We start from the raw sequence: 22,825 nt of genomic DNA, 5'->3' as shown, positions 1-22,825 counted from the left end.
ATGACACCTCTAAAACACTTTGTTTTCTTTTCCCAGTGTACTCAGAAGCCTTTTATCTGATTAAAGTTCCCTTTCATTTGGGCGAGAGACCCCCTCCCCCCTCCACTCCGCTCCCTGTACCCTGTGCTGGTTCCTTTTTGTCTCTGGCTTTACCTGGGATTTTCCCATTCCCTCAAAGGCTGCAGTTAGGGCTGGCATAGGGTAGGGAGAGAGAGAAAAAAAAGAGGAGATAGAACGGTAAGTGGCAGCTTGCCCCCATGTTGGAGACAGAGTTGGTAGGTTCCTGATTGTTGTGTTGGCTCAGAGGGCCTGGGAGAATGTGATCTGCTCCCTGAGGTGACAAGTAAGACAGAACTCCGCCATCGATGCAGGAGGTCTCTGGAATTTTATCAGTGTTGGTCCAGTTCTTGAGGTGGGAGGGTCAGCTGGATGTGGTGTAGCCTTCTCAGAGATATCTGCTGAGCACCATTTCTTGCCTGCAGGGGCAAGGGGGAAGGTGAAGAGAGTCCTGAAGAATTCTGGTGAGGAGGGGTTGGATTAGCAGCTCCTGGTGCTTCAGCCCTCGTTTTGTTTCTAGAGGCCTGAAGAATTGAGAGCAGCCTGGATTGCATTACTTGGGAAGTAAATAAGCAAAACTATTCTTCTTGATGAGGAGAGAGATGTGGACAGGGACTTGGTACCCTGTAGATCAGTGCTTAATGAAGACCAGACAAGCTGAGCCCTCAAGGGAGGGCATGTTTTGTTTTGGGGCTCCCCTTTCTTTTAAGCCTGACTTGTTTGGGAGTTCCTCAGGCCAGCATGAGCATGGCCACCCGGTGCACACCTGTCTGGGGTACCAGTGCTGCACTCCTGGAGGTTGGGGCTTCGAGAATCCCACCAAACCACCTCTCCTGGGGTTGGGTGGCACCGGCTGTCCCCTGGCTGTAACCGAGGCCGTCCTCTCTCACTTCCAAGGGGAGATACCTGCCTACCAAGGTTCCTTTGGCCACTTCATGTGGGACTTGTGCAGGTGCTTGTCAATCTGTGACACAGTGAGTGTTAGAAAACCCATCAACCTTAGAGGCATGGTGTCGTGAAGGGTGATGGTGACCCGGGTTTGGTGACGGAGGGAAGGACACTCATGCATAGGTGTCTTTGGTGGTGGTGGGGTATATTTTTATAACTTAGTAAAAAAAAAATGTGGAGTCTGTCCCTAGAGCTGGAAACCAGGGCAGCAAGAGGTGGCCCAGGTTCTGTCTTCCTGTCCCTTCCACCTCCCTGAGAATTAAAAGCTGATGGCAGGTTGTGGCTTGTCCTGACTGCTCACTTCCCTCATCCATCTTCAGATCTCGGTGAGGGGAGGAAGCTTCTGAGACCTGAGGACTCTGCCCAGCAGCGTCTTCCCCTCTCTTCTTAATCACGGCTCTTGTTGAGGCTCGTCTTTAGAAAAGCTGTTTTCGTTTTCCCCCTCAGTTTGGACCGTGTCAATATAACTGGATATCAAGACTTCCTCTAAGTGAGGGAGGCTTCTCATGTCATTGGTATACAGGGCGGAAAAGGAAGAGGAGAAACAAGAAATTCATGGAACAGTTTAAAAACTGAGGTGGCTTTTTTTTTTTTTTTAATGTTTTATTTCGGTGCAGCTTTCCCACGTCTATATTTGCTCCTCTCCTTTTGCACAGTGGTGGCCTCCTCCGGCCTCTGCCCTCTTGCCCCACCTTGTGGCTGTTGTGTTCTTGACATGTGGTCTGTCCTTGGGGTTGCCCGATTGTTTCTTCTCAGAGGGTGGGGGTGGCTCGTGAACTGATCAGCGACTCTGCCTGTTCTCTTCATCTTTGTGTCTCTCCCTACTTCCCAGCCCACCTGGGCAGCAGAATCTGAGAGAACCTGTGCCACAGGTGTGCATTTGAAACTAACAGGACTGATTTTCGAAAGAAGTGATTTTGGGAAACCCATTTATCCCAGGGATGTTCTCTGTATTCGAAGTATTTCTTGGAATTTACCTTTGGAGTCTGTGGTACCTGCTTTGAATAGCCTTAATGATATAAGTCTGTACCTATGCTCATTCAGTGCAGAGTCCAGGGAATGATGTCTGTGGTTAAGTGACTTCACAGGTGCAAAGCTCATGGACTGACTAGTTAGGAAAATAGCTTGGATTTATGTGGCTTTTAAGCTGGCTGTGAAGGCAGTTTTGTAATTTCAGAGAGCGTTTTGAGCGATAGCCACATTGTGATTTTAAGTCTATAGCTTGACTCCTTGGGGGACATTATTAATTTGGATGTGCAAACTCTGATTTGTTTGAAGAAATCTGTCCTGTTACTTTCTGGACCTCCCAGGTTCTGACTTTACTAGGGGCCAAAAAGAAAAAAAAGAAAAAAAAAAGAAAGAAAGAAAAGGATAAAAAGAGAGAAGAGGGAGATAAATCCCATCTGTGAATTTGTCTCATTGGCGCCTTTTCCCCCAGCTGTCTTCCAAGTATTATTTTTACTGTTAAAAAAATTTTTTTTAAAAATGTGAAATGTAATGTTTTTACAGCAACAATATGAAATATATTTTATAAGGAATAAAATGGTACATTGTCTGATTTAATGTGTGCTTGTCCCTCTACCCCCTCCCCCACAAAGGCTAAGATTACTGTTGTTCTTGGTATTAAACAAATGGTGGCATGTGGGCAAAGCATACACATTTATTAGCTTATAGTAATGGTAGGGACCAGGGACCAGGCCAAGTCCTTCCATGAATGACCAAGTGCTGACCTAAATAACCCAATGAAGGAGTTACTACTCTGATTCCCATTTTACAGATGAGAAGAGGGAGGCACAGAGGTCATATAACTTACCCCAGGTCATCAACTGGGAGACAGTGGCATGGAGATTATAATCCAGGTAGGAACCATTTTATGTATCCCTTGTATTGACAGCGGGGAACATATTCTTGGCTATCTTCCTGAGTTTGTTGAGGAGTTAGGGAAAAATAAGTCCTATTCTACTTATGGGATGGATTCAGACTTCAGGGAGCAATGCGGGACACTCCCCGAGTTCTTTGATTCCATGTACTGCAGTGGCCCAAATGGCTAGTTAAAAGCCGAGGTGGGAAGCAGAGAGTAACATCCCATCCTTGAGCACTGGGGTTGCTTTATGCAATTTTAGCTTCCGGGACAGCAGGTGTCTCTGGGAGTGAGATCTAGGTACCCCTAAATGGGCCTGATGGTGAGATCTACCCCTAGACCCAGGGACTGGATTGCATCACTCAAGCCCAGCAGCTGGTAAAGCTGATATGGGGGTGGTCTTTTGGCTATTTTCCTTACCTTTTGGTAGAGCACAGGACTTCTTTTGCCCCATTTTCCCTTGTCCTCTGCACCCCAAGAAAAGTCCCAGTAGAATCTACCACTCCACTGCCATTTGCCCAAGCCCTTGGGCATCTTTTGTGATGCTGGGCTACACATTCTCCATCTGCACTTCCCAGGCTCACCTTTATGGCTGCATGCACAGACTGCCTAACTTTCCAGCTTCTACTTGGGTTTGATCAACAGGTGACACCACACTGGAGTTTGAAGGGCTGGAGGACAGAGAAATTGGGGTATTGCATCACCTAGCCCTTCCTGCACTGTCCCTTCCTACAGTTCCCTACTGAGAGCTCAGCAGGGCTCTCCAGTTTCCCAGCTGAGCTCCTTACCCTCCTTTACTGATTTTCCATCACCCAGTCTACACTCTAGACGTTTGACTCTCAATTACTCTGGGTGCACCATATGTTTCTTCATCTGACAGTTACACCTTAACATATTTCGTGTTAAATTGGAGATAAACATAACCTCAGCAAGTTCATCTAGGCTCTGCCCTTTTCCTCATGTCTTAATCCGGTGGTCTCAAACCAGCAAGATCTGCATCACTTGGAACTTGTTAAAAGTGTGAATTCCTTCTGAGGAAGGAACTGGCCCCAATAGTGATGTGGACATGCACCAGAAGGTTCTGAGCACCCTGCCCCTCCCCCTCCCGCTCATCCATTCATGCATTTGGATCTGGAGATGCAGTGCATTTGGAGTGTTTATACTCTGTGTTCTTGCCCATCTTGCTTTATATAAAGCAGAGCCATGTGCTTTTTGCTTCTCCTTCCTAAGAGAGTCTGCTTCTCAGACTCCTCAGACATATAGCCAACCAATGTATTAACCATTTGCTGGGTAGAAGTTTAATGGAGAAATATCTGTTTAAAACGACCAAAAAGAACAGCTCTTTTACAAACAAGTTATGGCAGTGACAAGTCAAAACCCCAGGTTTGATTTCCTGTTCCTTTGACCCACCCTTGGAAGAGGAAAGAGGGCAGTGAGAAGGAAAGATGGGGCCGTCAATATGTTAGCTGGAGGAATTACAAAAATACACTCTGATGTAGCAACAAGGTTATCATGAAACATGCCATGGGGGTGTGAGGTGGGGGATTGGGGAGGGAAAGACAGATGGGGAGGGTCTCCACCCTGGGGTGGAGACCTGGAGGCAAAGCCTGCCTCAGTGCCTTGGGGAGGAAGGAATCCCGATTCCCAGCCGGCAAGCCTGGGGCTGGAGACATGCTGTTTTGGGGATCACCCGGACACCTGGGGAGACAGAAATGATTAAAATGGCAAACTCAGTAGATTTTCTGATCTTTCAATCCTATTTACCCTGATGACTGAGCAATAGAAAGGAGGCAATAAAAAGCTTATCAACTGAATAAATAGCCCCTAAAGCAGCAAGTAGGGTTCCCTAACTTCTTCTATCTATACACCTGCTTTTTCTGGCCTCGAGTCTACTGGCAGGACTCACAGAATAAAAGAGGAGGTCTGTGGGCTGGGACTTGAAAGGCATAGCATTAAGCCCCATGCCCAGAAACAGCTCTCTTATATCCCTGGTATTTGGAATCCCTATGTAGTAATTCATTTCTTGAAGCTAAATAGTGCTCTCGTTTATGGCTCTCTTCTATTACAAGTGCTCTTTCAACCTGATACCACTAATTCCTCACCACGAATGAATCTGCTCACTTTCCACGGTCTAGAAGGATTAAGGCATGGAGGCAGAAGACATAGTAGTAGTATGGGGGCAGGGAAAAGGATGGTAGGTAGGTACCCCTTTTCACAGTTCTGTCTAGGACTGGACCTGCACCCCCATGTCCCTCCTTCCTAACACATCATTATACATTCTAAATAGGGTTCTTTATCCCATTTTGGTGTTAGGTGGCCCCCCTTCCTCCAACGTTCTAACTATAGATTAGTATTGGATATCTCAGAAGTCCAGAACAGCCCTGGCAACAGGATCCCTCAAGATGGAGAAATCTCAGGCATGTGTAGGGCTGGCTGGCATGTGTGTAGGTGAGTGAAGACAAGGTTTAAGCTGTCTGCTGTAGATTCATAAGTACGTATCCATATTGGAACTCAGCCACCATGAATGTGTGCTTTTATTTTTATTTTTTTTTTAAATTTTTAATGTTTTTTATTTATTTCTAGGAGAGAGAGAGAGAGATAGCGTGAGCAGGGGAGGGTCAGAGAGAGAGGGAGTCACAGACTGAAACAGGCTCCAGGCTCTGAGCTGGCAGTCAGCACAGAGCCCGACGCGGGGCTCGAACCCACGAACCGCGAGATCATGACCTAAGCGAAAGTCAGACGCTTAACCGACTAAGCCACCCAGGCGCCCCGAATGTGTGCTTTTAAAAGGAAATTCAGAGATAGTTGCAGAAAGAGGAAGGAGAGCAATCAATAATACCCAAACGAGCTGGTTAACGTTTCCAGTGGTTCCATCAAGAACTGCATATCCCGAGCTAAACAGCAGACGGGCTAGTTACTAGTTATGTTTCAGTGCCTCTCAGCTGGAAGCTTAATGGAAAATTATAAAAATCAATTGCCTGAATAGGGGCTGAAATTGTTTGTTTTTGTTTTGTTTTGTATTTAAATCAATTCCTGCTAATGTAACTGATTCTAAACTGTCTTTAGGTAAAGAAAACAGTCGTGGTTCAGAATTAGACAAGAGCTTCAGTATCTCTTAAGAGCCACTTTAAAGAAAAATAAATGTCTAAGATTTGAAAGAATTCAATCCATGCCACTTCTGAAGGATACACTGAGTTAGGTACTGTGCAAATATGGCTTAGGAAGAAATAGCATGCTGGTTAAGGATCCAAGAGTATGACTTCAAAAGTGGCTAGGTTAATTCAGGGCCTTCAGAAATTAGTCATTCTGCTAAAACATACAGGACAGTCTTCTCACAACTTAATATATATGACTGCATTTGGCAATGGGCCTGTTGTAAACTAGCTTCCTGCAAGGAGCTATGTGGGCTGTCTCCATTCTGAAGTGTGGGTGCCAAAGATTAACACTTGTATTAATATACTTTGAATGAAGATTATTAATGATCTGGCTACCTTTGATGTACGGGAAGCAAAACAAAACAGCACATGTAGACATTTTTTGTTTTATGCCTCTGAGTCAGGGAAGACCCCCCACTTGGGTAATGTTTGGGGAATGTTTTTGACCAACTGATTAATTCTTTCCATTGGGTAGGTTTCTAGACTATTAGAGAAGGGATATGAGGCTCTGAAGATAATCAGGTTCCCAAATATGAATTAAGGCACATATGCTTGATGGGTGGGATTTTCTTAGATTTTCAGAAAATTCCACGGTGTTAGATTCCTATGCTATTCAACGTTATGTACAGGTTGATGGGCTGAGGAAAGTGGAATTTGTAATCACTGGGCGATAAACTAAAGTTTTTGACGTGCATTATCTGATATGTATCATAGTACCTGTGTAAGCATTCCCATGCATAATGGCCAGGAGGGAGAGAGCTTGCAAGTAAGCAAATGAACAAAAATAAAACAAAAATGGCCCCCGGGAAGAAAGTGAGGAAAGATGATGATCTCTTAGTCTCTGTTCTAAAACTACGGGGTCGGTGGGGCCAAATCTTCAAAACCTTGCTCAGTAATGATGCCACTGACATCAATGAATCAGTCCATCTCTGGGAAGGTGGCAGGATGGACAGATGATGAGCAGAAGAAAGAAAAGCAGAATGTGTAACTTCTGGTCCTAACAAGAACTCCTTGACATGGGAGAGTGGGAAAGTGCAGTGATTTCCATGGAATCTAGTCACCTTGAGATACAAGGAGTTTGGGAGGAGATAGCTAAGCTGTCTCTGAAGGTGAAATAGCAATAGCACAACCGCAGAAATCAGGCAGCAGGTGGCTAAAGGTAGGTCTAGTTATTGGTTCTTAGACATAGTCTCTAAGGAAAGGTGAACTGAATGGTTGCTATGGCAACTCGATAGGAGGATTGGTCCACTTAACTGTCCCCATAGTAACTGAGCTGCTGGAGAGCTATAGAGGAATTAGTTATCTTAACATGCTACTATTATCCCCATGGTAACCAATCTCTAAATGGCAGTGGTCAGCCTTAAGGAACAATCCCAGGAAAATCTTTGCTCCCTAGAGAAAGGGGGGGTGGGAGGCTGAACACCTTGAGGTGGTATGGGGTGTGTGCATGTAGCTGGGGGCTAATGTGCTTCCATGCCCAGGAGGAAGGCTAAGACAGTTGGGTATATAAAGTTTCCTTTTGCCCCCAGCTCATTCGTGCCCAACTCACTCATGGGTTGAAGTGGATGGTGCAGCTGGGAGGGGCTCCCCTTCCGGCTACACATTACCATTCTGATGCAGGGTGCGCCGGCGCTGGCTGGACTGCAAGCTCAGGACCAGGTACTGCCTCATAAACTCACTGAACCGCTTCTGGTTGGCCAACTTGCGGGCCGACTTCCGGGCCCCGGTGAAGCCCCCAAACCTCTTTTGCAGCTGCTTCTGCTCCATCTCTCCAGCCTCATCCATGCTGGGCTCTGTCCCTTTCTGGGCTTGGATTAGGCTCCTGATGCGAGGCATTCGCTTCAGTTGTACCTCGGAGGAGGAGCTTGGCTGGTAAAGGGCAGCTGCCACGTGCTCTGGTTCAGCAGGACTGAGCTGCCAGGAGCCCCTGGCCATGACCTTGGTGCATGGAGTCCAGAGAGGGCTGCTGAAGACCTTCCCTTCACACTCAAGGATGCACAACTGCAAAGACAGAGGTGGGAGAAGGGAGGAGGATCAGGAATGTCTATTAGTCCAAAGCAATAGTCTTTTTTCTTTTTAATGTTTATTTGTTTTTGAGAGACAGAGAGAGAGCATGAGTGGGAGAGGCGCAGAGAGAGAGAGAGAGACAGACAGACAGACAGAATTTGAAGCAAGCTCTAGGCTCTGCACTGTCAGCACAGAGCCCAATGCAGGGCTCAAACCCACGAACCATGAGATCATAACCTAAGCTGAAACCAAGAGCCAGACATTTAACCAACTGAGCCACCCAGGTGCCCCAATAAGTCTTTTTACTGTACACAAAATTTACATCGGTACCAGTGTAAGTGCTTCAGAAGCATCTCTTTATTAAGTACCATGCAGTAGTTACTTAGGATCATAGAATTTCCAAGTTATAAGGAAACAGAAAACTATCTGGCCAACCTCTGTCATTTCACAAATGAAGAAACCAAATGAAGAAATCTCAAAGAGGTGAGATTAATTTGTCCCAGGTGACACAGAAAGTCAACGCAGAATGAGTGCCCCAAACTACACACAGTTAGAGGCCTCGTTGAGTTTTTGAAGCCAAACACAACTCATGGCACTCATAAAGAAGAATTTTATTTGTTCTCTTATTGGGCTTGAGAGACGCCAGACTGGTTTAAGAAATTGGGATGTCAAAGCATGTGCTAAAATCTGCATGCATATTTTGAGGCCACCATGTTAAGATGAACCCTGGTGGTGGTCTTGTTTTTTTTTTATCCCACATACTCTAGTTATACTATCTGTGCATCAGTTATAGAGAATAAGGGTCAAGACCCTTGGGAATGTAGGTAGATTGGGCAGTCAGGTTCCGGGTGGGGAAGAGGGGCCATCAGATGCAACCCAGTAGGCCTGCCAAGCCCCTGGGAACTTCTGGCACTGCTCTGTCTCTCTACCTAGAAAGACACTTCTACTCTAGACCAATAGCTTGACCATGCTGTTTCAACATCACTCCTAACTGATCCTGGCCTTGGCCTTGCCTCCCACATTCCTGCCTCTGATTGGGTCTTCTGAAAGCATCTACCTGCAATTTTTCTTACTATTTGCTGTTTTGGCTTCACCTCAAATGCTTCTCTGTGTTTCTGTCCTCAACGAGATGAAAATTCCACTTCAGCTTGACCTTACCATCATGGTCAGGGGGCAGCTACAGAGTCCTTCATCAAACCTTGGAGCTCTTGCCTGGCTTACAAGGCATCAAGAGTTACTGCTCTGTCTGGACAGCTTCAGGACATCAGAAGACCTGGTGTGTGTGCCCAGTACTCTCTATCTGGGGAGCAAAACCCTCGCTCCCGTGTTCAGAGTGGTACAGATGTCAATACGGGCAAAGTTTCCAACCTGATCCCTAACCAAGGAGTGAAATGTGCATGCAGCTATATCACAGAACTTACAGCCTTTCCACCAAACCCTAGAAAATGTGTCTCCTTCAATCCTACTTCTCCAGCAACTTTTTCCATCTTCTATTTTTTCCTCATGGTCTTGCAATCTGCTTCCCACCCTCATCTTCCACTAACTGCCTTCTTCAGGACCACCAGTGAATTGCTGGTCACCAGATCCAATTAACCCACATTCTTGCTGACTGCAGAATTTGGCAATGTGGACAACACCCTCCCGACATTGCATTCACCTCTCAGACTATGCGCCTTCCTCCTGTATTCCCAAGATTCTATATTTAAGATTCTTTCTTCTCATCTCTCTTTATAATCTGCCTCTTGGTGACTGTTCATTTCTGTGATCTTGGTCATTTCGTTCAGGGCATCCCAGGTCTATATGTTCAACACTTGATGTCTATCGAATTCCAGACACTTCTCTGATCCCTGTCTGGTTTCTCCATCAAAGTGTCTGACTAGCACTTAAAATACAATTTGTTAAGAATGAAGCCTACCTTTCCTTCTGGGGCAGAGACTGCCAATGCCCATTTCATACCCATCTCCCCTTCCTTACTAACAGGACACTTGTTTTCTTCCTCAAGGCTACATGTATGTTTCTCAACCTCCTTTGTAGCCAGAGGTGGCCAATGACATATAAATGGAAATGACCAAATGAGGCTTCTGAGGAAAGTAGGGGGCTGACTTATCTGAGAAAAGCATTCTTTATTTCCTTCTTCCTCCCCTTCTTCCAGCCTCCTGCTTAGAATGTGGACATTTTGTCTGGTGCTTAACTGGCCATCTTGAAGTCATGAGGTGACCCGGGGTAGGAAGCCATGTGAGGGTGGCAGCCATATACAGATAAAGCAGAAAGAGAAGGAGCCTGGGACATTGGTGATGAGGGGGAGCTACCATACCAACTCTGTATTGTCCACCTCTCAACTTCTCTATGGGGAATCAAATCTCTGTCTTGTCTAAGCCACTGTTACTTTAGGTCTCTCTTACTAGCAGGTGAATTTAATCATCTGATATACTTTCACTACCCTGTTTGCCCTTCTGCTTGGTCTGGGTGGGAATTGAAATCATCTCAACTTTAAAAAAATGTTTTTAATGTTTATTTTTATTATTTTTTTAAAATGTTTTTTACTTCTAGGAGAGAGAGAGAGAGAGAGACAGCGTGAGCAGGGGAGGGTCAGAGAGAGAGGGAGTCACAGACTGAAACAGGCTCCAGGCTCTGAGCTGGCAGTCAGCACAGAGCCCGACGCGGGGCTCGAACCCACGAACCGCAAGGTCATGACCTAAGCGAAAGTCGGACGCTTAACCGACTAAGCCACCCAGGCGCCCCTTTAATGTTTATTTTTGAGAGAGAGGGGATGTGGGGGAGGAGCAGAGAGAGAAGGAGACACAACATTCGAGGCAGGCCCCAGGCTCTGAACTGTGCTCTGTCAGCACAGAGCCCTACATGGGGCTCAAACTCATGAACCACAAGATCATGACCTGAGCTGAAGTCAGATGCCCAACCGACTGAGCCACCCAGGCACCCCCAAATCATCTCAACTTTAAAAAGGACAGAATCCAAAAGTCAGTTAAATTCCTGAGGAATAGCACCAACATTTAAAACTTAACTTTTACAAAGCTCAGGTAGTTTTGATATCTTCCTGGGTTTGGAAACCACTTGGCAGAGTCCATACTTGCATGTTATGATGAGGTTCAGTAACGTGTCCAAAATTACACTGTTAGACAACACATCACCTGAACAAGAACCCAAATGTCTCAAGTTCCAACCCAGGAGCTCTGTGTGCTTGCAATACAAATTGCTGGAAATTAATGCAAGAGTAAGGATCTTGTGAGGCCCAAAGGTAACGTTCTAATGGGAAAATTGCTCATTTTCTGCTGTATCAGAATGGAGAAGGAGACAGTATCTGGCAGGAGTGCCACTCCTCTTCACTGATAAGGTTTTCAAGGTGTCCCCTTTGCCAAGCCCTCCTGCCAGACAGTGGTCCTACTGATACACAAGTCGCTGGCTTTCTGAGCATGTCTTTTCCATTTTAGATTTTCCTCAGAGATGCTGACAGAACTAATATCATCAGTGCCAACTTTTTCACACCCACAATATCACTGGGTATGAAAGAATGATAGACAACTTTCATAGGTAGGGACAGCAGAGTTTAAAACAATGGTACATTGTTACTCAAGCAAATTTGAGTGTTCTTTAAGAATTGCCACTGGTTGAGGCACTTGGGTGGCTCAGTTGGTTAAGCATCTGACTTTGGCTCACATCATAATCTTGAGGTTTGTGAGTTCGAGCCTGTGTGAGGCTCTGTGCTGGCAGCTCAGAGCCTGGAGCCTGCTTTGGATTCTGTGTCTTCCCCTCTCTTTGCCCCTCCCCTGCTCACATTCTGTCTCTTTCTCTCTCAAAAGTAATTTAACAGTAAAAATTTTTAAAAGAATTGCTATTGGTTTGTTAGAATGCAAATTCTTTTTTAAATATGTTTATTTATTTTTGATAGAGACAGAGAGAGTGCAAGCATGGGAGGGACAGAGAGAGGAGACACAGAATCCAAAGCAAGCTCCAGGCTTCCAGCTGTCAGCACAGAGTCTGACCTGGGGCTCAAACACATGAATTGCAAAATCATGACCTGAGCCCAACTTATGAACCACAAGATCATGACCTGAGCCAAAGTCAGACGCTTAACGAAATTAGCCATCTAGGCACCCCTAGAATGCAAATTCTTAAACTACACCCCTGGAGATGCTGATGTAAGCCAATGGGGGTGCCCAGGAATCTGCATTCTTAATAAACACTCAGGTGATTCAGAGGCTGGACTGTGAGAAATCCTGCTTCTGAACTTGCTCTGAGGAGGAAGGTGTCATGATGGAAGTGGTCAGAGTCTCCTACAGAGAAAGGGCTACTGGGGTCTGTATTTAGCCTGCTTCTGAAATATTTTGAAGACAACTAGATAGAACCAATTTGTAGTATGTTGTTTCAGATCAAAATCCTATTGGGTTATTTCTCTGTAGCAGTGGGTGTCTCCTGAGGCCACCTGGCAATGTCTGGAGACATTTTTGGTTGTCATTCAGTGGGAGGGAGTGGGGAAGATGCTACTGCTATCCAATGAGTAGAGGCCAGTGATGTTGGTAGGCATCCTACAATGTACAGGACAGCCCCTCCTGACAAATAATTAGCCAGCCTAAAATGTCCACAGTGGTGAGTCTAAGGAATCCTACTTTACAGGACCAAAGAGAAATCATGGGTAGTATTGGGAGAACCAGCAGAAGTGTCAAATTTTGGCACCAACGTGGACTTTGAGCAGACTCGGTCCAATCCTCATAGGATAGAAGCCCCAATGCCTGTTGAACTGCTCTGTGCCCTCTGTTTACAAGAACAGGTGGAGGTTGTTAAACCTAGAGGCTATTAGATCTTCTGTGAGCCCCTGGGTTGCTAAGGCCAGATGGTAATTAGATTGTGTGTCAATCAGAGAAAATGCAATTGTATGATCAAACCAGATGCATAGACTGTACAGAGACTCAGCATACTGTTAGATGAATTAGGTACTAACAAAATCATCTCAACTCTTGATTTAGGGGAAGGTTTTGGGAAAATGTGAGGGATCCAAATTCATAACAGCATTTGTGGCACCAGATGGGCATATGAGCTTAATGCCTAACACTCTGGTCTAAGGGACCCACCAGCCTCTTTCCAGAGATTGGATAATGGCCTATTAAGTGAGCTGGACACATTTTCACAGCCCACACTGATGACATTGCTATATTAAGCCAGAGTGTGGATGAGCATCTGGAAAGTCTCAGACTGGTACCAAATTGATCTGTAAAGCTGGGTTTGTGGGGAAACTGAGCAAAGGGCCATTTGGATGTCTGGGATCAAACATTTAGGGAAATAGGCACATGAGCCTACTGGAAGGAAACGAAGAAGCTGATTGATGTTGTCAGGTTTCTGCCACTAAAGAATCAAATCACCTCTGACAAAGAGACATTTGGGAGTTATTTGTTTTAGGAGGTTGTGCCAGAATATCTGAGGGTTAATACAAGTAGGCAAGCAGATGAATTAGTGCAAAAGAAAACATACTAGGAATTCTTACTGCAAATCAACTAGTAAGAGTTTTCATGTAATGAAGATACAAAGCACTACCAGAAGTTAGTTTCTTTTGCTATTAATCGAGTTTCAGGGAGTTTTAGTTAAATTTCCCCAGACCTTGAGGGTTACTTTTTTCCTTGTCTCTAGGACAACTCAGAGAATCTTGTTTTTTCCACTTAAGCTGATGGGGTAAGTACCATTCTTAACTAGGTGGAAGGAGCCCAAGATATTGCAGTGGGTTTGGATGTATGAATCATTACTGACCAAAATTCTAGTCTAACAAAAAACCAGCCATACTTGGACCATTTACCTGGAGTGAGAAATGCAGAACTTATTGATAAAGCCAAAGATTTAGGGGGTCCTGGAATCGCTCAGCATCACATAATTTATCGGAGAGATTGGGAAGGTGACCCTTGCCGAAATATCTAAGTTCCCCCCACCCCTATAATTCACAGAATGTGAAAAGGTTGCAAGATTTGGAAATGAGATGTGGTTGCCAACATTCTAGGCATTTCATCAGACTTTTAAAAATAGGTTAAAAGTGGGGCGCCTGGGTGGCTTAGTCGGTTAAGCGTCCGACTTTCGCTTAGGTCATGATCTCGCGGTTCGTGGGTTCGAGCCCCGCGTCGGGCTCTGTGCTGACAGCCAGCTCAGAGCCTGGAGCCTGTTTCAGTCTGTGACTCCCTCTCTCTCTGACCCTCCCCTGGTCACACTGTCTCTCTCTCTCTCCTAGAAATAAATAAAACAAAAACAAAAACAAAAAAATAGGTTAAAAGTGAATACAAACTACAAACAAAACAGCCAGGCAGTCAGGTCCTCTGAAGGTCAGCAGGCACTTTGAAGGGTTTATGCCTCAAGCATGAGGCTATGATTGCCCATATTCTAACTTGTTTCAAAGAAGTATCTAACAGCATTGTCTGGACCCCAGAGATTTAAGATGCCATGGAGGAATGGAAACATCTCCAAATTCTTTACTGGCTTTAAAAGACACCAGTGTGAAAACTTGGCAGTGTCTGCAGTAGATGGGCCTATTAGGAGACTAAGGGTCTTGCAATTTTACAATTTCCGTGGGACATGTTTATCAAGTACTGCTTTGTGCCATGCTCAGTGCTGCATGCTGGGGCTACCCAGAAGAATCAGAAAAGGAAGCTCACATGTTATGGTGAGAGACTAGCAGATACAAACAATGGTCAGAACATAAAGAGTGAGGGGCTGGCTACAGTGGGGCAGGTGGAGAATCAGCACAGTGTTCTCTCTCACAGGTGAAATTTAATCTGAGTTTTGAAGTAGGGGTGTTGGATGAAGATGAAGGGAGAGGGATGTGGCAGATGTTGGGCAAGTTCCTGAAGCCTTAGCAAGGCCAGGAAGGGAAAATGGGATTTCCCAGGAACTTTGAAAAGTGATTGAGCCCAGCAGAGAGGAGGTGAGGGGTGTACCTTTGGGAGACCCCTGGGGACAGCTGAAGGCCTGGGATCCAGAGACGGCATCTCAGAAGGAGAGAGTATGGGGAGGAAAGAATTCCTCAGTCTTGGTGATCATTTCGGTTTAGGGGGTGGGGAAAGGGACAGGAGCCCACCAGGAGGTAATAAAAGAAGAGTCCAAATGAGGAAAAGAACCAGGTGAGTTCACTGGGAAAGGACAAAGAGGAGGAAACTTGCAAATTGGTTCTGGGAACCTCGGAGAGAGCAGCTAAGGAGTGATGCAGCCCAAAGGGGTCAGGGCTGCAAGTGTAGATTACTGTCTGGGTGTACAGATATCTGTTCAAGTCCTAATGCTTTCTTTGAGGGGGAAATAAAGCATTGCCATGAAAGCTAGAGATTCCAGCATTGTGCGTAACTTTCAGTCTTGTCTAGGCTGCAGATTGAGAAGTTAGTAGTGTAGCGATGATCAGATTATTGCTTAATCAACTCATCACCCATTTCCATGTAAACCAAGTTGGCTGCTCTCTTTACTAAGACCAGGGCAAAGCGGTTTTTAGATGAACTTTTAAACCTCTCTGGGCTGCATGGAAAAAGCCTATTGGCCTTCTGTGTTCCAGCCAAACTCAGCTTTTCTCAGTTCCTTAAATGCCACTTCCTTGTGGCACAGGCATTTGCACGTGCACTCCCCACTCCCTACACCACCTGGGACACTCTCCCTGTCTCCTTGCTTCCGCTCCTTAGGTTTCCTTAGAGACTTCAGTTGCTCCAAGAGTCCCCTCTGTCCTTCTAGCTTAGGTTGGGGTCCACTGTCTGTGCTTCCCCAGCACCCAGTAGTTAACCCCTCTTGGAGGGATTGTGGGATCTTCTCTCCCACTGGTTGCAAACTCCGTCCATCTGCTTACCGTGGACCCTTTGGCCTGGCCCTGTGCTCAGCAAATAGAAAACCAAAATGGATGAATGAGAAGGACAGGTAAACTTTGGATGGGTCATCTGGGGATGCTCTTCCTGATGCTGTAGAAAACCGCTGAGCAGGTGAGGGAAGACTTGATGTTTGGGTCTGTAGGGGCTGTGTCTGCTGATTGTTAGTGAGCTAGCCCAGTGTGAATGTGTGTTCTATATTTGTACACTTGCCTTAAGGAGCAGTAGTTACTTTTGGTTGTTTTTAAAGGTTGAGGAGTTTGAATTATGACATCTTTTGAAAGAAGTTTGACTACAAAGAAAAATAATTGTGTTATATTGGATTTAATGGAGGAATAACTATTTAGGCTGACATGAAAGCAATTGAGAAAGCAGTTTATTTAAGGAAAAGTAATTTAATGCCAAATTAGCACCTCTAATTTAAAATTTAAAATATAATGGCCCCTAAGTGAGTAGTCGGTTAAGCATTCCACTTTGGTTCAGGTCATGCTTTCATGGCTCTTGAGTTCAAGCCCTGCATCGGGCTCTGTGCTGACAGCTCAGAGCCTGGAGCCTGCTTCGGATGCTGTGTCTCCTCACCACCCCCACCCCGTCCCTCCCCAGCTTGCATTCTCTTTCTCACAAATAAATAAAACATTAAGAAAAACAAAAAAAACCCCAAAAACAAAACCAAAAACAAAAAACAAAACCAAAAACAAAAATTTAAATATAACAGAGCATTTGGGTGTTCATTGTAGAATTATCTATAATATCAAAAAAGGAGGGCAATGTACATGTTCAACAGGAGGGGAATAGTTAAACAAATTATCCTGTATTCCTAGAAAGAAAGAACTTAAAATCATGTTTAATAGCATGGGGAAATTATCCTGGTATAATTTAGCAAGTGAAAAGACTAAGACTCTTTCTATGACAGGTGGGATTAAAGGTAACATTCTTCTTTTATACTTCTCTGAATTTGCCACATTCTCTAAAATGAGCGTGCACTATTTTAATAATGGGAACAAAGTGGCAGCACATGCAGGTCTTTATTTGAATGTGGAAAAGTGGAAAGATGACAGGGTTCGCATTTAGAAGATGCTGAAGTCAGCATCTGTTTCCTCTCAACCACGTGACCCCAGGCGAGTCACACGACCTCTGGGCAAGGCCTTAATTTCTCATTCTGGGTTGGAGGAAGGAGGGAGAATAAGAGCCTACCTCAAGGTTGAAGCTTTCTAGAGTTGGGCGGAGCTTCTCTCTGCAGGTCAGACAATCCTTCTGGCAGCTGCTGGACACGCTGGAGAAGAGGCTGAGCAGCAGGAGGTCACAAAGCAGGATTTTCATGGTGCAGGAGCAGAGGCAGGGCGCTAAAATACTAAAACACAAGTGAGGGCAGGCAGCAATTAGAACAGCCGTTCCGTGGGGGCCTTGCACAGGGGGTGTCACCAGAGGGGACGGCACCAGGGCCCAAGATTTGCCTCCCAGGAGGGAGCAGCTTATCAAGGATACAAGAGGCCTGCTCCTGCCAGCCAGGCCTCCTGTTCATGCAGGGGTGAGTGTCTGCGCTGAAGGGCAGAACACCCCTGTGCTTCCTGCCACCTAGCTGCCCTAGTGCACAAGCACTTCCAGGGAGCTCAAGGCCTCCCTTTGATTTACCAATGTGTGACTTATGACAACCTCTCCAAGCCTCATTTTTCAGTCTGTAAAAGGGGGATAGTGCTGCCTGTCTCATCACAGGGCCATTGCGAAGAGGAGATGAGATCCGTAAGGAGGTTGTGCAAATGCTGTGCATGAGTGAGATGTGCGAAATGAGATTCATGGATGACTTGTGTACTGTGCCTCCTCCTCCCTGGCCTTCCCTGCCTCAGCCAGGAGTGCCCCACACCCCAGAATGTGCTCTTCCGGAAAGCTCCTTCCAGATCCTTGTCTGTTTCCCCTGCTCGACGTGAGCTAGCGTCCTGAGCCCAAGACCAGTATGTTCACTCTGCTACACCACCCAAAACACAAGACTAGGTGTGTGGAGTTATTTGTTGAAAAATGAAGAACGATACTAAGACAATAACTCCAACTCTCATTAGTTGGACCAGTAGTTTATATTTTTTATGTAGGATTGCCTGAAAGAAGTGCAATTTTTCCTGTTCCTCTTTAAGTTTATCCTCTGAGCAAGCCTCCTGAATCAAAAAGCTATATCCTGGGACTGGATCATTTTGGGTCCCTGTAGAAACATCTGTACTTAGAGGGTTAAATGGAAAGGGAACAAGGGAACTTTCTGGCAATGTTGTGAATGTTCTTGATTAGGTATAGGTCGCAGGGGGATATACATTTGCCAAAACCCGGTGCATTTCCCTATATGTAAATTTCCCCTCAGCAAAGAGTCAGCATTAAAAATTTTTGCCTTTATTGCTTTTTCATCAGACAAAACTGAGACAATGTATAAGCAATCCTTGCTACTCAAACGCAGTCTGCCGACCAGCATCAGCATCCACTGGGGGCTTGTTAGAAATGCAGAATTTCAGGTCCTAACTCAGAACCACGGAATTTGGATCTGCTTTTTTAGCAAGCTCCTCAGGGGATCCATACACATGCTAAAGTCTGGGAAGCCCTGGGTGAAGATGGATGTGAAATGGAGGCAGGTCAGCAAGAGAAGGAAGGAGGCCTGCAGTTGAATTCACCCAATGGCCACATTGGGAGACTCCTCCAGCCCTTCTTGTGTGTCATCCAAGCATCTCCTACCAAGAAGATGTCCACTCAAAGATGCTCAATCAGTGTTTTGTTTTTTTATTTTTTTAATGTTTGTTTATTTTTGAGAGAGAGACAGAGTGTGATCAGGAGAGGGACAAAGAGGGAGAGGGAGACCCAGAATCCGAAGCAATCTCCAGGCTCTGAGCTGTCAGCACAGAGCCCAACGCGGGGCTCGAACTCATGAACCGCGAGATCATGACCTGAACTGCAGTCAGACACTTAACTGACTGAGCCGCCCAGGCGCCCCTGTGTTTGTTAAGTCAATGAGGTGACATTTGAGACAGGTTTTGAGTGAATAACAGTTTTCCGAGAGGACAAAGAAGAGGGCATCTGAGCGGCCCAGGAAATGGCCTTTGGAGAGGCAGAGTCAGGATCACAGCTTGTGAGGCCAGCAGGCTGGCGTACTGGGGCCACCTGCCCACACTCCCTAAGGGATGCTCCCTGCTGAAAAGAGAGGTTCAGTCAAGGTGGAATCAGGTCTTGTTTTGCCATCCAAAGGGTTTGGGCTTTACCCTACAGGTGATGGGATGTCCAGGGCTAATGAACAATGAAGACAAGCGTCTATACAAATAAACATTTATGCATTTTTCTTCTGTATCCCAAGGGCCAGTGCCGTAATTGAGACTTATTGCCTTTGTTATTGTGATGGCCTCCTAATTAGTCCACCTAATGATTCGACCTTCCACCAAGCCACCTCCACATCTAATGACATCACTTTGTATTTAAAATAAATCTGTAACCCCCAATGGGACTTAGTACTCCTACTGCCTTCTTTTTCTAGCTTTTCCCCCTATTATTCACCCTGCTGTCTCTTCTGATCCTAGTGAATCATGTATAGCTCCCAATGCTAACCTGTCCTTGATGCCTTTGTATCTTGGCAAATGATCTTTCTGCCCAGAATAGTCTCCACCTCATACTTCTGACACACCTCAAGAGTTATCCCCTCTGGGAAGCCATGTCTACCCCCTGGTCTGAGTTAGAGGAATCTCCCTCTGCTTCTGTGGCCTCGTGAAACATACCACAGTGGGAAGGAAGAGAGCCTCAGGTGCCTGTCAAACAGGCACCACAGACCTGTGTCACAGAGTTGGGATTTTCTTACCTGCTCATCACTGCAGAGTGACTGGGTTCAGATTCCATACCTGCAACTCAACCTCTCAGTTTCTCATCTGTAAAAACTGGACAATATAGTACCTGTCTCATACAGTGATGAATGTATTAATGTTTGTAAGCAGTTAAAATAGCACCTGGTACATTACCAATACTGTATACAAGCTTATAAAAGGAAGAGCCCAGGGGCACCTGCGTGGCTCAGTTGGTTAAATGTCTGACTCTTGATCTCAGCTAAGGTCTTGATCTCAGGGTCGTGAGTTCAGGCCACATGATGGGCTCTGTGCTGGGCATGAAGCCTATTTAAAAAAATAAAAATAAAGAAAGGGCCTAACACCTAGCCTTCACTTTATAATACTATCATTGTCTCTCACATGGCACTTATAACATTATGCTGTAAGCTTAGACTTATGTGTCTATTTCTCCCACTGGACTATGACTATGAAGGGCGGAGACCATGTTCTACGGTTCTCTGTATTTCCAGCCCCCAGCACAGGGTGAAGAGGCCCCTGAGAGGTGCTCGGAAAGTCTGAGAAGTGACAGTGGAATATTTTAGGAACACTCTTTCATCTCCTTAGTTGCCGTAGAGTTGAGGAGTGTCTGGGAGCGTCAGCATCATTAATGGCACAGGAGCCACTTCAGGACCCAGGCAACTGACAACATGTCTATTAGTGAATTATTCAGTTCAAGACAGGGAGGGGTGGGAACAGTGTTCCAGAGCGAGGCACGATGCATCCTAGGCTGGAACCCCACACAGGCTCTGGCAGAAGACTGGTTACAAATGGCTGTGAGGGCACGGTTGGAATAGTGTTGTGTGGTAAGTTTGCAGGTTAGATAGGTGTTGGTGCATCCGCCACAGAAGCTCATCACACTTCCAGACTCTTTTGAAGAGGAACTGTATCTTGATTACGTTCCAAATGGCCACCACAGAAGCACACATCTTAAATTGAGGACTGCCTGAATATGTCTTTTGTTTGAGACTTGCCCTTACATTTCTTATTCTATTAAACTTGAGTCATTCTAGTTAAGGAGACATTTTTGTAGAACTTGTCCAGAATGGCATGGCTGTGCCCTGTATGGCCACGTGATGGCAGTGCCTGTACGTCACAGAGGAAAGGGAAGGCTAGGAGAAAAGGAACTGTTTCCTTCCCAATACACAATTGCAATACCTAATGTTTGCATAGGCTGAGCTGATAAGTTGTGACAGATGTTAATGAAATGCTCTCTGGCTGAGGTTTTTCATGAACCTCATTAACTGCGGCTACTTGCATATTCAGGAAGTGCCTGGTGGATTGACTGATGTTTGTTATCTCAAATTCTAGGTAAATGGGTTTTTAGGGTGAGGTGAAGAAAGAAGATGAGCTCCAGGGACATTTAGTGTGTAAAATGTGTTTGAGAGCCTTCCTGCATGTAAAATATGAGCTGTCCTTGGTTTGGCACTTGGCAAACCTTGTCAAATTGACTTGGCATTAGCTTGGCCCTCCTGGCTGGTCCATGATACTCCTCTCTTCCAGTCTCCAACCTCCCTAACCTCTGTGTCCTTCCTACTCTTCACTTTGAAAATGTGACTCCACCTATTATGTAAAAACTGTCCACACACAAAGCTATTTATTCCCTCCAATTCAAAGAACCCTTAAAATGCAGCTGACCACACACGCCTGTCTCAGGCCTATCCTGTTTGTGATACTTCAGAGACATCAATGTAAGTAAAAGCTCAAAATAAATCTAATTAATCCTTACAAAGGGGACCATATTTTGTACTCTTTGGTATACTCCTCATAACGGCTAGTACAGTTGTGTTCTAGGTTAAGTTAGATTTTTGAACTGTATTAAAAAGTAGAAGTTTTTCATTTGTCAGAAATCTCAACAACATCTATGGTTTTTGTTTTGTTTTTTTTTTTTGTAGCTCTGTGTACAAGTTCATTTCAATTAAAATGAAGGCAAGTGGGGCTCCCGGGTGGCTCGATTGGTTGAGAGTCTGACTTTTGATTTTGGCTCAGGTCATGATCCCAGGGTGATGGGATCAAGCCCCGCATTAGGCTCTGTGCTGATCAGGGAACCTGCCTGGGATTCTCTCTCGCTGCCCCTCCCCGACTTGCATGTGCACACACTCTCTCAAATAAACAAATTTAAAAATAAAAATAAATAAAATGAGGGTGAGGAATTAGTTAATTCATGGGTTACATTTATATTTCATCTTTATACTTTGTGTGACTCTGGGCAAATTATCTTACCTCTGAGAGTGCCTGTCTTCTCACCTGCACAGTGCAGTTGATGACAGGTGGTTGTCGTTTATTGCACAGTACTGACCATCAGTGAGATAAAACCACCCAGAATCTGTTGGAATTTTACCTGTATTTTACTTGTATTTCACTTGGTGACCCAAGCTCACTTCCATGTGGTGATACTACAATCTGGACATCTCTTATTGAATAAAGAAATGTTTAATTACCTTTTATTTCAGTAGTGACACCTTCTAAATTTAATTGTGCCTCACTGTTAATGAAGATAAAATACCTCTGTGTGTTAGCCTTAATCTATTTGCATGTAATCTAGCTTCCAAAGGCAATATAATTAGTTGCTTATCTGTTTGGAGGATTATGTATGAATCAAAAAGTTAATTGAGTTTTGTCTTATGACCTATGAGAAAGCCTGTAATTTTGGAGCTTTTAGTGGAGAAGGGAGGAGAGGCCAGCTTTCTGCTAGAGCCACATGTGTGTAGATACTGTTCCTCTCATCAACTATGTGCGAAGATATTGTTCTTTACAGGTTACAAAAGCTTTTCATATTCATATAGAACCCTATCATCTAGGGTTAATAATATACCTCTTTTTGGGGCACCTGGGTGGCTCAGTTGGTTAAAGTGGCCAACTTCGGCTCAGGTCATGATCTCACAGTTCATGAGTTTAAGCCCTGCGTCGGGCTCTGTGCTGACAGCTCAGAGCCTAGAGCCTGATTCAGATTCTGTGTCTCCCTCTCTCTCTGCCCCTCCCCCCCCAAAAATAAACATTTAAAAATAATATGTCTTTTTTTGAGAGGCACATAAATTCATAGGGGTTAAGCAACTTGCCTAAGATCATCCAGCTTATAAATAGCAGAGCCAGGGCTTAACCTCAGATGTTTAGACGTCAAATTGTATG

At 45.1% G+C, this 22,825-nt stretch overlaps 1 protein-coding gene across 2 annotated transcripts; it reads right to left on the bottom strand.

The window, feature by feature from the left end:
* Positions 1-4,432: 4,432 nt before the first annotated feature.
* Positions 4,433-17,204, bottom strand: PNOC (prepronociceptin). 2 transcript variants are annotated; one of them, XM_077769723.1, is made up of 3 exons: positions 17,055-17,204; positions 7,629-8,022; positions 4,433-4,564 (listed from the first exon to the last, which is right to left on the bottom strand). In XM_077769723.1, exons 1-3 carry the CDS (start codon positions 17,178-17,180, stop codon positions 4,479-4,481), a joined length of 606 nt encoding a protein of 201 aa, XP_077625849.1. In that variant the 5' UTR covers positions 17,181-17,204; the 3' UTR covers positions 4,433-4,478. The 2 variants fall into 2 exon arrangements, with proteins under 2 accessions (XP_077625849.1, XP_077625850.1); XM_077769724.1 differs by having other exon boundaries at positions 4,503-4,564; positions 7,571-8,022.
* Between the last annotated feature and the right edge of the window lie 5,621 nt (positions 17,205-22,825).

Source organism: Crocuta crocuta, unplaced genomic scaffold (genome assembly GCF_008692635.1).
Source record: "Crocuta crocuta isolate KB4526 unplaced genomic scaffold, BGI_CrCroc_1.0 scaffold551, whole genome shotgun sequence".
Taxonomy (NCBI): Eukaryota; Metazoa; Chordata; class Mammalia; order Carnivora; family Hyaenidae; genus Crocuta; species Crocuta crocuta.
Note: the sequence above shows the minus strand (reverse complement) of the source record. Positions and strands in the feature narration are given on the sequence as shown.